Genomic DNA, 14,725 nt, shown 5'->3' with positions numbered 1-14,725 from the left:
AATACTATTTTGAACACCAGATTAGATAACTTCCTAAGTGAAAATAATTTAATACACCCTTGTCAGGTTGGATTCACAAAACATGCCAGAACCTCTGATCATTGTTTTATTGTTAAATGTTTAATTGATAAATATTGTAATACAAAAGAAGGTAGATTATATGCCTGCTTTATAGATTTTCATAAAGCTTTTGATAGTGTTGTTCACAATGGATTGAAACTAAAACTACTACAACATAATGTGGGAACAAAATTTTATTGTATCATTAATAATATGTATATGAAAAGTGAAGCATGTGTTAAATATGATAATTTTCTTACCTCCTCATTTCCTATCAAATTAGGGGTGCGTCAAGGAGACAATTTGAGCCCCACATTATTTAAAATGTTTATAAATGACCTGCCATCATATTTACAGGGCTGTATTGACTCTCTATCATTATACTCAAAAAACATAGACTGTTTAATGTATGCTGATGACATAGTAATCTTTTCATCATCACCAGAAGGACTTCAGCAAAAATTAAATGCTTTAGAGAAATATTGTGATGACTGGGGTATGCAAGTTAATTCCAATAAAACAAAAATTATTATATCTAATAAAGCTGGGAGAACAATTAACCATAAATTTAGTTTTAAAAATTTCAATATTGAATGTGTACCAAATTACAAATACTTAGGCATTCATTTTGCAGCTTCAGGGACTTTCTCACTGGCTAAGGTGGAATTACACAAAAAGGGACTGAAAGCTTATTTCAAACTACGAAAAGACTTCCTGAGTCTAAACCCCGGGATATCGACTAGCTTAAATGTATTTGACCACACTATAAAGCCAATTTTACTTTATGGCTCTGAAATATGGGGAATCTTTAACGTCAATAACATAAAAATAAAACAGTCTAATGATATACTGATACAACAATGTTATAACAACTTAATAGCTGAAACTTTACATCTAAAATTTTGTAAAACCATATTGGGGTTGAATAAGAAAAGTATGAACCATGCTTCACTTTCTGAACTAGGAAGATTTCCTCTACATTATGATATTGTCAATAGATTACTAAAATACTGCTACAGATTAGAAAATTTAACAACAGAGTTTCCTTTATTAAAAGATGCATTTGTATGTAGTAAAGAACTTCATTTCGCCCAAAATACAACTTGGTATTCCTCTATTGAAAAGCTACTAAACATTCTTAATATTCGAAACATTATGACATATTCTAAAAAAGACTTTGTTACTTCTTTAAAACAATCTCAGACTAAAAAATATTTGATGGATTGGCAGTACTCAAATGAAACACTTAAAGATGGCAAACTTGTTACTTATTTATTTTTGAAAACTAACTTCAGACTGGAAAAGTATTTAACTATATTAAGACCTGAATACAGAAAGCCAATCTGTAGACTGCGGATATCAGCGCATAGACTTTTTATTGAATCGGGCAGATAAAATAACACACCTAGAACAGAAAGAATATGCAAAAATTGTACACTTAATAAAATTGAAGATGAAGAACATTTTCTTATCCAATGCAGCAAATTTACAAAAGAAAGAGAGGAACTATTTGATTTAATTTCATCTAAAGCAAAACATTTTACTAGTTTAGAAGATAAACAAAAATTATTTTGGATTCTAAACTGTGAAGAATTAGATATATTAAACTCTGTTGGTAACTTTTTACAAAAGGCATTGCCTTAATTTGTATTTCCTATTCAAATATTGGTTTTTTTTTTTTGGTTTTTTTTCAATCATATGATAAACTATTTCAAATTTGTATGTGCATTTGTATCTTGACATATTTATGTATGGTGTTTAACATAAATATATATAGAAGACACTATAGTGAATGTATGGAAACATACATAATTATATATATATATATATATATATATATATATATATATATATATATATATATATATATATATATATATATATATATATATATATATATATATATATATATATATATATATATATATATATATATATATATATATATATACTATTTAATTGTTCATGTCTGTCATAGTTCTTTAAATCATCCAGCTCTTTCCCTCTTGTATATGTTTATTGAATGTTTTATGTTCATTGGATGTTGTATGTCAACAGTCTTCATGTTGCCCCTTGAGGGCCCTTAATTGGTTAATAAAGAAATTGAAATTGAAAATTGAAATTGAAATATATTCATCTACACATCATTAAGATATTCAAGTGTACTTCAAATCATGGATTTTTGTTGCCCCATCGAACATAACTTTTTAATCTATTTAGAGATACATGTAACAATCAATATCTTCTCTTTAATTACAAATTACATACATCGATATATAAATACAGGCCGGGTAACAAAATTACATTATCTTTGTGGATAACTATATATACATTGCCGACTGAGTTGTCAGTATCATATATGATGGATTTAAAGTACGTGGTCGCCCGCAAGTCTTCGGACAAAACAATAGTTACATGTTGCAGATATATAAAACGTTGTATTTTAGTAAATTTACACACATAATTAAGTAAAAGTTCATTTGCTTTGCGTTCAGACCAGATTTATGTACACGTACCGTTGATAAATTTAAATCTTCAAATTGTTGAATCAAAATAAAGAGATTCGAGAATTTTTCACAGAAAAAAGGTATACACTGTACGTATTTCCTTACTACATGTATTTGAACTCATAAGACTAGTTTTTGGGTGCTCCCGAATCTAGAAAATTAGAAGAAAAATCTGATTCACTGATTCCGACAATACTGTATTTTAAGAACGAAGATTAGTATAAGAACGAATTTGAACGAAGAAGGAAAATTTCTCAAAATTATATAAAAGGTTAAATGATTTGGTCCTAGCACCAAAGACCGTAAAAGAACCGTAACATGAAAAAGTGGCTATTGCCATCTACTTATCTTCAGCGGAATATCGGGCGATATGAAATCTTTTTTCGTGTTGCGACAACATATATGCATACGTTCATTTGCAGCTTGTCTTTACCCAGCCTTGCAGAGTTTGCATATTAGCAAATCAGTTCACATGGCACTTGTAAGTAAATTTACATACATGTATGTGTTAAGTATGCAGAGGGGTGCAAATCATGTCGTATTGAATTTTTCGTTATGTTAATGAAATATTAATACGTTAAATATGGAAAGATTGGTTTTATCTTTACTGAATTTTATTATTTTAATTTCGCAGCCAATATGAATTAGAAAACCAAACACAGACACGTAGCGTCGTTTTTGAAAAGGGGGGGGGGGGGGGGAGACTCATCCAAAAAATCTTGACAGCAAAAAAAAAAATTTTTAAAAATCCTTACTTTACAAAATCCTGAAAATTCTAATCCCTTGGGGAGGGGTTTATATTTTCAAATCAATATTTTTCATGGTCCCATAGAAGTGGGGGGGGGGGGGGGGCAGCAGCTCCATGTTAATTCAATTTTTGCTTATAAATTTAAGAAAAAATCTTTGCTGGGCAGCCCCCCTCCTGCCCCTGTTGCTACGTGTCTGAAACATACACATTGCTTTCTTCTAAAAAAAAATTACAATTTTCATGATCAGCATACATAATTGAAAAATCTCATGCATGTTTATAATTGTTTTTTCCACTGAAAGAAAATATCAAAATCGATCATGATCAAATTCTGCAAAAATAAAATAAAATGACATATATATATATATATATATATATATATATATATATATATATATATATATATATATATATATATATATATATATATATATAAAGACAATCAAAAACTATCCTTTAGAACCGAAGGCATTATTTCTTTTTTAAAATTTATTATTATTATTTTTTGGGGTGGGTGGGTAGGGGTCAGCCCAATCTAGAATACTAGTAGTCCATGTTTTTTTTACCTTTCGCAATCCAATTCGTTCTGTGTGTTTTTCTTTTCTTTTTGTTGATCTTTTGTTTTTTCCTCTTTTATTTGTATTTCTTTCATTCATTTACCTTGAATATATTCAAATCAAAATTACATGTCGATTGTGGTAATGTGCTTAGAGAGGACATACTTAAAGTCTTTGTTTGCTATCTGGTACTTAATTTTTATTTCTAAAATGAAAAAGTTAAATACATCACATTCGTAGTATATTTACGTTAGCTGTGTTCTTTTCTAATTTTTTTTATTCATTCATAATGTGTTAAAAGTGGTTCATTCGAATCCATTAGCCCGATATATGTGAAATCCATACTTACTGTTGGTGATTCATGTAAAATGTATAAGAATATATGTCACTATAAATAAACTACTACTATTTCACAGTTTTAGGGGATTTTGAATTTAATTTTAAATTTTTATCCAAATTCTTCCCGTTTTAAATTGTAAGCATTGTTATATAGTTCATTTTTTACTTTTAATTTAAAGTTTCTGTCAAGCAAAATTCAAATATTTTCCTTAGAGATCACATATTTCCAAATCCTGTCCATTTAAAACATCTTTTTCTATGGGTAAGAATGAGGGACATTTCGAGGATTTTTCAATACCTAGTTAGTAATATTTAAAGGAAACATGACCTATATATATAGGTATTTGAAATTACCCTTTAAATCATGCAATTATATATGGCAGCTGATTTTCACATAAGGCTTTCTACCGGCCACGAGATCTTTTTTGTATAATTACAGCGACAGTGAGATTTAAACCTCTTTCACCATGGCGAGTGTGGGGTATGTATTTTTTAATTTCCGTTTTCTTTAACGTATATAATATTAACGTAAATTTTTTCAATTTGATACCATTTCAATACATTTAGGTTAGTTGATCTATTGAGTAGAACTATATGCAATATTTGATATATACCCAGAGCCCACAATTTTACAACCATCCTAATCATTCAAATGAGACAAAACAACAATAAATATATACATGTAGAATGCAATCTCATTGGTTACGTGCAGTGCATGCAATAACAGATCTTGACCTCCGCGTAAAAATCCACATAGACGCAATTCATAAACTTTGCAAAATGTTTATTAAAATACCGGTATCTTTCTAGTCTTTATTTCATATCCTAAATATCGATACATAATCAATCTTAATTAATTTCTTTTAAAAAGACTTTTCCTAGTAAGAGCCGTAGCTGATGGTAGAATTGTCTGACGGGTTTTCGCAATAGGTAAAAGTTCCATTTCGTTGACAGGACATCGGATTAATGCTTGATCTGTGGATAAGCTGAATGATTTGGCTCATTCAAGAAGTTGATAGAATTTTAATACGCTTAAGTCTAATGGTCATGGGTCCCCCGGGCTGGGGTATTTGACTGTGCTGAACACCGAGGTACATATATATACATGTATGTACCTATCTACGGGGATTTTGTAACTTTCAATTTATCATTTTTTTTTGCCCCAATTTTGACATTTTACTGCGAATAAAAGGACGTACCGTTCTTTTTGTCAGGTTTGATCAGCTTTTAAAACGAAAAAAACCATGCATACCAAGTCTTCTCCAGAATACAAATGCATGATTAATGATTCGGAGATTTATAACGAATTGCTTAATAAAAACTCAATGAAACACTATTCTATAAACATACTATTTGTAATATGTATCAAGAGAAAAAAAAACCACTTTTCCCCTTATAATATATTCAAGTATTAATTATGCACTTCAAATGCATTACGAATCGCATCCGTTTTATAATTATCTAAATATGAGTACATGTGTCCTCATCCATCCATCATCCATCCATCCATCCATCCATCCATCCATCCATCCATCCATCCATTCATTCATCCATCCATCCTTCCATCCATCCATCCATCCATCCATCCGTCCAGTTTCCTTTCTCTCTATCCATCAATCCAGTTGTTAATCTATAGCTGCTCTGCCCTCTTCATCTCTTTTTCTCTGCTCTACTTTTCTCTTTGTAAATATTCTGTTGCTATGACTGGGCACACACGTTATAAATACCTTATCATCGAAGTAAAAACGAGAACCATTGTGGCCATTGATTTTAACTCTGACACATGGAACCTGTATACCGCGGATCAGATCGTAAATGCACCATTCTGTAAAGGATTAAATGACATCTACAGGGATGGCATCTATTGGGTACAGTATATATTTTTCGTATAGCTATTCGTCTAAAGCAGGTGCTAGGTAGTCATGCACAGAGTAAGCTTTTAAAAGCTTATAATTAATGATTAATTGTATGCTCGATCTTCCGCATTAAGATAACCATAATTATAGCATTTATTCAAGTAACGAGAATGTGAATTGCATGTATATATTGTATCAAAATATTCGTATTGTCCTTTCTGACATATGTTATTTTTCAAATAATATCTGCAGTAGTCATATTGCAGATATTATTTGAAATATAATATATGTCAGAAAGGACAGGAATGCTTATATTTTTTTCTTCTACGGAATGAAGGACATGCTTGTCGAAGCATTAATATTTTGAATTTACCCAATTGCAATGGACAAGGACGATAGATGCCCGCAAAGAATATTATCGTTAATTGCTTAATTTTGTGCGACTCGTGCACGTTCTTGCTCCGAAGTAGCTGCATGCAGGTCTGTGGGTCCATGGTCTGAAAAAACCAAATAGACGTCCTGGCAGGTTGTCGACCATCCGAATTTTTTTCAGACCAGGGAGTTACAGACCTGCAGCTAGCCCCGAAAAAGAACGTGCAGTACCATACCAAACAGTTTTTGGTTCCATCCATCATAATGAGTTCATGTTATTGTCCTTTCTGGCATATATTATTTTTCAAATAATATCTGCAATATGATATTGCAGATATTATTTTTAAAAATAATATATGTCAGAAAGGACATTATTGCCAATGCCTGACCTCGATTTATAATCTAAAACTCGATCGCAGCTATTACTGAAACCTAGTTAATTAGTATTTCCATGGAAATGCTTTGTAAGCGAGTCGGTAAGCAATAAAATTAAGACATGGGTTACCAGTAACCTTTTCTACGTTTAGGAAAATAGAGAAACTATGTAAAGTCAAAGTTCCATATTTAAAACTGTGTCGGAATAGTTTTGAATTTAGATTAACACATTAGCTTTAGGACTTATTATATATATTTAACTAGATAAGTTGACGGATCAACATAGCCATTGAGGTATTTTTCATGTATACTAATATTTTGTAGTAAGATTATCTTTCTATTTCTTTTGTCATACCATGTCACTTACTTGGTTTATATTAAGAAAAACGACCTCAATGTACATGTATGTTTAAAATGCCAATCAATTGAATTAATGTATGATTTGGGAATGTTTAAATTTAAATTATCATGGTATACCATCATAACGATACCGATAGCATTTCTTCTAGCATTGTTATTGCCTTAAATGAAGTCATTCAAAAAATACACCAACTCTAATGTTCTCTTTGTTTATAGTCAATTGTTTTCATGGTTATTAATTCGTGGTCATTTATTTTTCGTATATTGAATACTTTATTCAACCATTTTGAAATTCATTATTTTCAATGACCCTCGTATGTTGAACGTACAGTATTTTCTACAGGAAATATTCGTCAAATACATTGGATGATGCTTTATAATCATTCGTTAAATAAACATGGTGGGTAAAAGTTGCACACTGCTAAAATAATACAAATCAAGTGCAATATGTTGTCAATATGCAGAGTGCTGAAGATTATCTTTCGAAATCTGAAATCATTTACCGGTATTTACATTACTCAGTAGAGTAGTGCAAATAATTAATCTTCACGCAAATTAAAGTAAAATCTAAAGGCAGCGAAAGTTCTATATATAGATTTGGGTCAGCATATTCTGTCTAGCAAATCACGAAGAGGAAAATAATAAGATCTTATCATATAATTTAAGTAAATGATAATGAAGACTCACACAATATACATTTATTGCCTTGGATCAAAGACAACACACCTGCAGCTGATGATGCTGACTCTTTAAATTGTTTTATTTTGTTTCAGACATGAAAGTGACGAGGATCAGGTAGACGAGAGCGAACCAGGTGCGTATTTATATATAACTGTGTTACTTTTAACTGCTTTTAACGTATTTATACATTATTGCATGATTGTGAGGAAAATATGCAGATTTATCCCTCATGAAAAATCATATTTCCCGAGGGCAACGCCCGAGTAAAAAATGATTTTTCATGGGTGAAAAATCTTCATATTTCCCGAACGTTCATGCAATAAATTATTTATTACACCTAACGACATGTGATGATTTAGAATACCTCGGCTTCTAACCGTTTTTTAATTCTAGTAAAGCAAAAACGTAGTTTGTTTATCGGTTCAGTTCTTTCTATGGCAGTTTTCTTATCTTAAAATGATTTAAAACGATTTTTAAATAGAATTAATCGTTTAATTACATCATATGCTTATTCTCAGGATTTTTCGTAAGCATGATATGAAAATTCGAAGGGAAGGGATAAAATGAAAAATATGACGATGACAGGGATATACATATGTATGAAATTGTATTGCTCTGGCACGTGATTATCTTGAACCAATCATATGTCGTTTTATAAAAAATCATCATATTGAGGTATAAGAATACATTTTACTGTGCGTTCTATTCTTAGCTGAACTGAATGTGTCTGATATAAAAAGAGAATAATTATGATCAACCTAAACAATTTAAAATTTAGACAGTCCTAAAAAAGTTCTCAGGTTCATATCTCTGTTCTATTTTTCTATAAATTAAAGTTGTCTGCGAAGATTTGAATGCCGAAGGAAGTGACGTTAAACCTAAACTTGATTTCGCCACAGTTCCCGGATATAACAATGTTCGATTGGACCAGTGTGAGTTACAATGAATTTTATATAAGAATCTCACAGAGTTTTGAAATTTCAAATAAAGTTTAACATTTAACACGTCATGAAGATTAAGTTTTCAATTGCCATGTTTTGCAGCATTGCTTCCGCCTCCCCCTACGGACTACATTCCTCCGAAAGACCAGAAACAGCCGGATTTTATGAGGTACTTCAATTACTTCAAGCTCCCATAATTTGCATTTTTTTAAAAGTACTATGGCTTAGTAACCGAGAATAACAAACAAGAATTTGCTAGACTAAGTTCTAATTTTCAAACTCGTTTCTTTATGAATTTTTTATGTTCTCTTTCAACCTGGGTCTCAACGAACGATGCGTACAATGATTGATATTTCAAAAGTCAGGGACATTCCATATCCGAGTTTAAACCAGAATATGCATTGAACATTTTTTCTGCACTTCGATTCTCAATGTAACCTAGTTAATAAAACATGCATTAATGGGTAAAGAGATAGCATGTCATCGACGAAAGTACCATCAATCATTATATTATTCATTATGTATTATTCATTATAGAGTATTCATTATCCTCGTATTTCAATTAGATTCAATTCAGTTCATTTATTTTCTCAAAACCATATGAATGATACTAAAGGTACCATCCATATACATGTAATGCGTATAAACACTGTGTTCCTGATATCACTGTACCATTTTTGTAAAAACTAATCTTTAAGGTTTTGATTAATTGAAGCACTTATCCACTTAATAAATTCTGTAGACAGTTTAATCCACCAAAATATGGACATTCCTGTTGTGTTAAAGATATTATGTAAACATGGTATCAAGTGTTTGGTGGAATGGCGTTTGGTATACTAGTATCTATTACACATAATTATGTGCATGTAAATAATTCTGCATCATTTTCATTATCATTTCCGTATATCAATCTTCCCCAAAACGATATCAACAAAGGCAAGATTATTTTTGAATACATGTCTTGAAATTTTCCTGATCATTTTTCTGTTGATAATGGTTTTCCCTGTATCGATAAGCGCTCCAGTGATATCTGAGGACACTGCCAGACAAGCTCTATTGGAACACGTGGCTCAACAATGTTGCTGGGGGAAAGGTGCTGCCGAAAAAATGACCATCAAGGAGCTTCAGTCCTCCACGTCGTATCACGTTAGTTTATGCTAATAATGACGATTTTATAAAAAATACAAATATATGAAATGAAATAACATCAATTTTGTTGTTATAACTTAAAAAGTAACCCATTTGGATACATGCATAACGTTTGATAATGATTCTGGCCGTCTGTCCATCTGTCTGTCTGTCCGTCTGTCTGTCTCTGTGTGGCTGTCTGTCTTTGTCCCTGTCTGTCTGTCTGTCCGTCCGTCTGTCTGTCTGCCTGTCTGTCTCTCTCTCTCTCTTCAGTGTTCGTTCAATCTTATAAGTACATGTATTAACAACATGCATCGTATTTACAGTATATTCTGGAGACATATACAGAAGAAAGGAGTACTAAATGGGATTTTGATCCGTTTCATGGTACATTAATGTAGTTACTCAAATACATGCTTCGTGCCAATTTAATTTAAATGTTTGATATATATAGAAAGCGACTTCACCAACTGTTGGTATAAAAACATTATCAACTGTGTTGATTTTATTTTGGTTAGGTCAGCCGGTAGATGGCCCACAGAATGGACCTGCTCCCGGTCCCTGGGATATTGCGGCAACGTTTAGAGAGGTTTTCAAGAACGAAACACAGCATCACGAAGTACCCCATACTGCTTACGTAAAGGTTTGTTTGAGAAATGGAATCGAACACACGTTCCCCTAAAATATTGTAATAATTTTCATGCATGATTGAAGCTGTTATTAAATTATATGTGGTTCTGATCACCAACAACTTCTGAAATCCATTTTGATTGTAGGACTGTCATAAATGCAGCGCCAAAGGTCACGTGAGATGCGGAAGATGTCACGGAAGAGGAAGGGTACAGTTTTAACATTTTAATTGTACAACAAATAATCAGGTCATAACAATGCATGCGCGATATGTATTAGTTATTAATTCTATTTATTCTAAACCATCTTCTGGAAAGGTTAAATGTGGATCATGTCGTGGTACCGGCCGGAAGCGAGTCTACCGGAAGGGCAAGCATGAAGTCAAGCGGTGTTTTAGTTGTTCCGGAAGGGGTAAAAAGAGGTACTTAAAATTTCAATGAACGAATGAGATTTAGAATATGTACACGTATTTACATCTTTTGGTGTTAGTCTTTTCTTTTTATCAAAATGCGAACCATATACGTACGTATATGGTTTGAATAATATACGAAGAGGAATTTATTCAGAAAGTGTTATTGATGTCTTGATATTGAAAGAAAGCAATTAAAGAACACCGATTTTCGTAGTTGTAACTGTTAAAATGTAAGATATTTGAATGATCGTAACTTTCTGATATAGATGTACAAGATGCGGCGGGGACGGTCGTGTCACGTGCCCTGTATGCAAGGGACACTGCCGGCTAAGATGGTTTATAAGACTTATCATCAAGTGGTATGTATATAAACGATTAATTATTTCTCTGATGTAAACTTATCTTTGATACAATATAACAACAAGAAATCTACTAAAAAGCAAAGAACCCACCCCACCCCGAAAAAAATCCCGATTTTGTTGACCCCATATATTTATATTGGATCATACTGTAGGGTCAACAACATTGGTGAGCACATCGTGGAAAAGACGGATCTCCCGGACGAGCTGATCTCGCAGGCCGCGGGTTCCCTTGGATTCCAGGATACCCAGCCTCGGGTATGTATACTTCATTTCTAGAAATCAGGACCTTGGTTGAAGATTTCAAACTTTCAATTTCCTATTCTCTGCCTCAAAGCTGAGGTTTTACCTCAGATCAATGCACTGGATTGAGTCAAAAACGTTAATCGAATTGAGGAATTAAAAATATTAGTGATGGCGAGATCATGTTGGGTTATCCCGGTATTATATACATGTATATTTTTTAAAAGTTTTGTTTGATTAATTAGGTGATGCCGATCGCTAGATTTCCACAGGCAGAAATTAACGAGGCCTCCCATAGACTCCTGAACGGTCATCAGTTTCCACAGCGAAGAATTCACATGCAGGTAAAACCTTTTATGAAACGTCATCAATTTATACAAAAATGACGATTTCACGATATGCTGCCTAAACAACCAATGCTTGGACAATGACATGCCGTTCACTCGTTTTCACGTAATGGCGCGTGTTTGTACATGCTGTGAACTTTGACAAAAAAGTTACTATGGCGCAAATATCAGTTGTCACACATTGAAAAATGTGTATATTTATTGCTCAGAAATAAGAGCTACATATCAATACATGTTTTTGGGAGTTGATTTTAATCAACTCTGCTATGCAATTACTTTGGCAAACCGAAAGTGAAACAGTGTTTGGACCTATGCACAAATCATCACCGCTGACAAGACATAGTTCTTGAAAATAATAGAAAAATTCGATGTAATGTATGCTGAAGCATTGTTTTTGAAGGAAACTTATCTATAAACACTTTTAAAATAGTCAGATTTTATATAATACGAACAGTTTAGATATTTTTGTAGTCTGATGTGTTCCTACGCCAGAGTTTATAAAATTCTCGTTCAACAGGACGCTCGGCTGTTTCCGTAAATCTCCGACAAGCAGAGAGGCTCTCTTGCTTGTCGGAGATTAACCGAGACAGTCGAGCGTCTGGTTGAACGAGACTAGATTCGATATCAATAGTGCTTGGATCCATACGATTTTTAGAATTGTTTCGATTACTAATACATAGTTTGAAATCTATCTTTCAATATTACACAACTTGATTCATATGGGGTTTCTCGAAATTCTTGTCGGAAAAGTATAAAAATTCATATAATTAAAAAGTGCGTAATTCAAATACAGACTAGAAACTAAATGCCATGCAAGATAAAGTAATTTTAAAATAAATGATAATCGATAAAAACAACTCCCGTCAGTACTTTGTTTTACCATGCATACGTTTAAAAGATGAAAGATAGTCTGGATCAATAAAAAAAGAAATATCCTATAAATGAAATCTTTATAATGCCAATTCATTAATGGAATCGCAATTACTGATAATAAAAAACAAGATTGATACGCTATTTATGTATGGTAAAACGGTGTTGTCCCCGTGACTATCACAGGCAATGATGACGTTTACATTTCAGCGTCACGTGATACGCATGGTGCCGGTGACGCAGTGTTTCTGTGAGCACAAAGGGAAGACTTTGTCCTACTTTGTCTACGGATTGGAGAGTAAGGTCTACTCCCCCGAATACCCGGATCAGTGCTGTTGGGGATGCACCATCTTGTAATGGCGAATAACTCAGTTATAAAGTTATGCGGCAGTATTCTGGCTTTAAGTTCCTTTTTCTTCGTCAACTCTGTGATGGCTGTCCTACTTAGGTTGCTTAGGCTGAACTTTGATATAAAGGAACACTTACCAATATATGTACTTACAGATATTATCAAATCAAATACTGGGTTATTAGCTTTGAGCAGTTGCTCAGGTGCGTACAGTTCTCATGTATATGTAGAGTGCATGTTCTTTGTTCAAAGTTGAAACAGTGTATTATTTTGTAAAACATGGGCAATTCGGTAAGTAAATGATTAATTTATAACAATATTCAATTGCCTTTTTGAAATTCTCAAGGAATTAGTTTAAATCTCAATCCTAACTTTTCAATTTCTATACTGTAATAGATTCATCATTTGCTTTTTGTTTTGTTTACGTTGTACGGATGAGTTGTGCGGCTCTGCTGAAAGTGAATCAAAGTATTAAGTTCGTGGTCAATATTTACAAAGAAACCCATCTGATGTTACTGCAAATAGTAATATTTGTGTTTCCAACGCTTTCTTAAAGAATAAAATTTATTTAAAGATGAAAAGTTTAATCAAATATATCAAAGTTAAATATCAAAACTGTTTACATTTTTAATTCTTGAATATGTTTTAAAGCTGTCCTTATATGGATCTAGCTTTTGAATCATTAACCATATTAGACTTGTGATCAAATGATCGATTTATTATTTTATATGATTATACATGTAATATTTTTGTTGTTACTGTTATTTTTTACGATTTGGTAGAAGTGTCATTCAATTGGTATTTTAACTTTATCTTTTATGAAACAATGCTAGCTGTACACTCAGTAACTGTTTTTGTGTTTACTCTTTGAGTAGCTTACTAGTATTTGATCCGTTGATACTATTTTTGTGTATATACTTCTTTGTTTATATAATTATGTTGCTATCTCTCAGGACTTTGATTGATATTAAAGATTCTTTTTCTTACAAAAGATTTATTATTTTCTTTTTAAATTCAGGAATGTATTGAGTATATATACAACAGGAGATGTGAACCCAAGGACTGGAACTTTTGTTTAGCTTTATATTGAAGATTAAACAAAAAAATCAAACACTTCTTCGCAAAAAATGAACCATTGGTTGGAATATATATTAATGAGTATAAAGTGAAAATTTTCTGCTGCTAAGATGTCTTGAATAAATCGAATATCATATCATAAAAGTGAAATCTAAAAATCCGTCCAAATGATATTCTAAATCATAGAAGTATAAACGAAATTCTAAATCATAAAAACGATTATTAAAATCTTACAAAGAATTTTTTTGATTCTAGTAATACAAACGGTTTTCTAAGTCGTGCGAACAGTTTTTAATATCGTACAAACGTTTTTCTGTCAATCTGAAATGTTATTATATAAATAGTGCCTGTTTGGGAGGGTAACAGTTGAAATTGACACCCCGAGAAAACCATTGTCAACCGACGCGAAGCGGAGGTTGACAATGCTCCCAAACAGGCACTATTTATTTTGTTATACTGAATGTCTTCATTTTTAAGAAAATTTTACTGCTTTTATATAGGAATAACGTGAATT

At 32.1% G+C, this 14,725-nt stretch overlaps 1 protein-coding gene across 2 annotated transcripts; it reads left to right on the top strand.

Moving 5' to 3' along the window:
* The first annotated feature begins 4,575 nt into the window (after window positions 1-4,575).
* On the top strand, window positions 4,576-14,125 carry LOC128180594 (protein SSUH2 homolog). 2 transcript variants are annotated; one of them, XM_052848718.1, is made up of 13 exons: window positions 4,576-4,692; window positions 7,948-7,988; window positions 8,692-8,787; window positions 8,899-8,965; window positions 9,813-9,942; window positions 10,251-10,311; window positions 10,443-10,567; window positions 10,701-10,763; window positions 10,872-10,975; window positions 11,233-11,325; window positions 11,481-11,583; window positions 11,814-11,912; window positions 12,996-14,125. In XM_052848718.1, the coding sequence occupies exons 1-13, from the start codon at window positions 4,679-4,681 to the stop codon at window positions 13,140-13,142; spliced, it is 1,143 nt and encodes a 380-aa protein (XP_052704678.1). In that variant the 5' UTR covers window positions 4,576-4,678; the 3' UTR covers window positions 13,143-14,125. The 2 variants fall into 2 exon arrangements, with proteins under 2 accessions (XP_052704678.1, XP_052704676.1); XM_052848716.1 differs by lacking the exon at window positions 4,576-4,692 and adding an exon at window positions 5,974-6,079.
* The last annotated feature ends 600 nt before the right edge of the window (window positions 14,126-14,725 follow it).

The sequence above is a fragment of the Crassostrea angulata genome, chromosome 4 (genome assembly GCF_025612915.1).
Source record: "Crassostrea angulata isolate pt1a10 chromosome 4, ASM2561291v2, whole genome shotgun sequence".
In the NCBI taxonomy this organism is placed as follows: domain Eukaryota; kingdom Metazoa; phylum Mollusca; class Bivalvia; order Ostreida; family Ostreidae; genus Magallana; species Magallana angulata.
This window is presented reverse-complemented; position numbering and strand designations above follow the sequence as displayed.

What these genes read in the sequence shown, in the direction of transcription:
- LOC128180594 (XM_052848716.1), top strand. Translation starts at nt 6,051, where the DNA reads ATGACATCTACAGGGATGGCATCTATTGG. An exon ending in ACAGGGATGGCATCTATTGG is followed by an intron (nt 6,080 to 7,947) that starts GTACAGTATATA and finishes ATTTTGTTTCAG; the next exon opens with ACATGAAAGTGACGAGGATC. An exon ending in GATGTCACGGAAGAGGAAGG is followed by an intron (nt 10,764 to 10,871) that starts GTACAGTTTTAA and finishes TCTTCTGGAAAG; the next exon opens with GTTAAATGTGGATCATGTCG.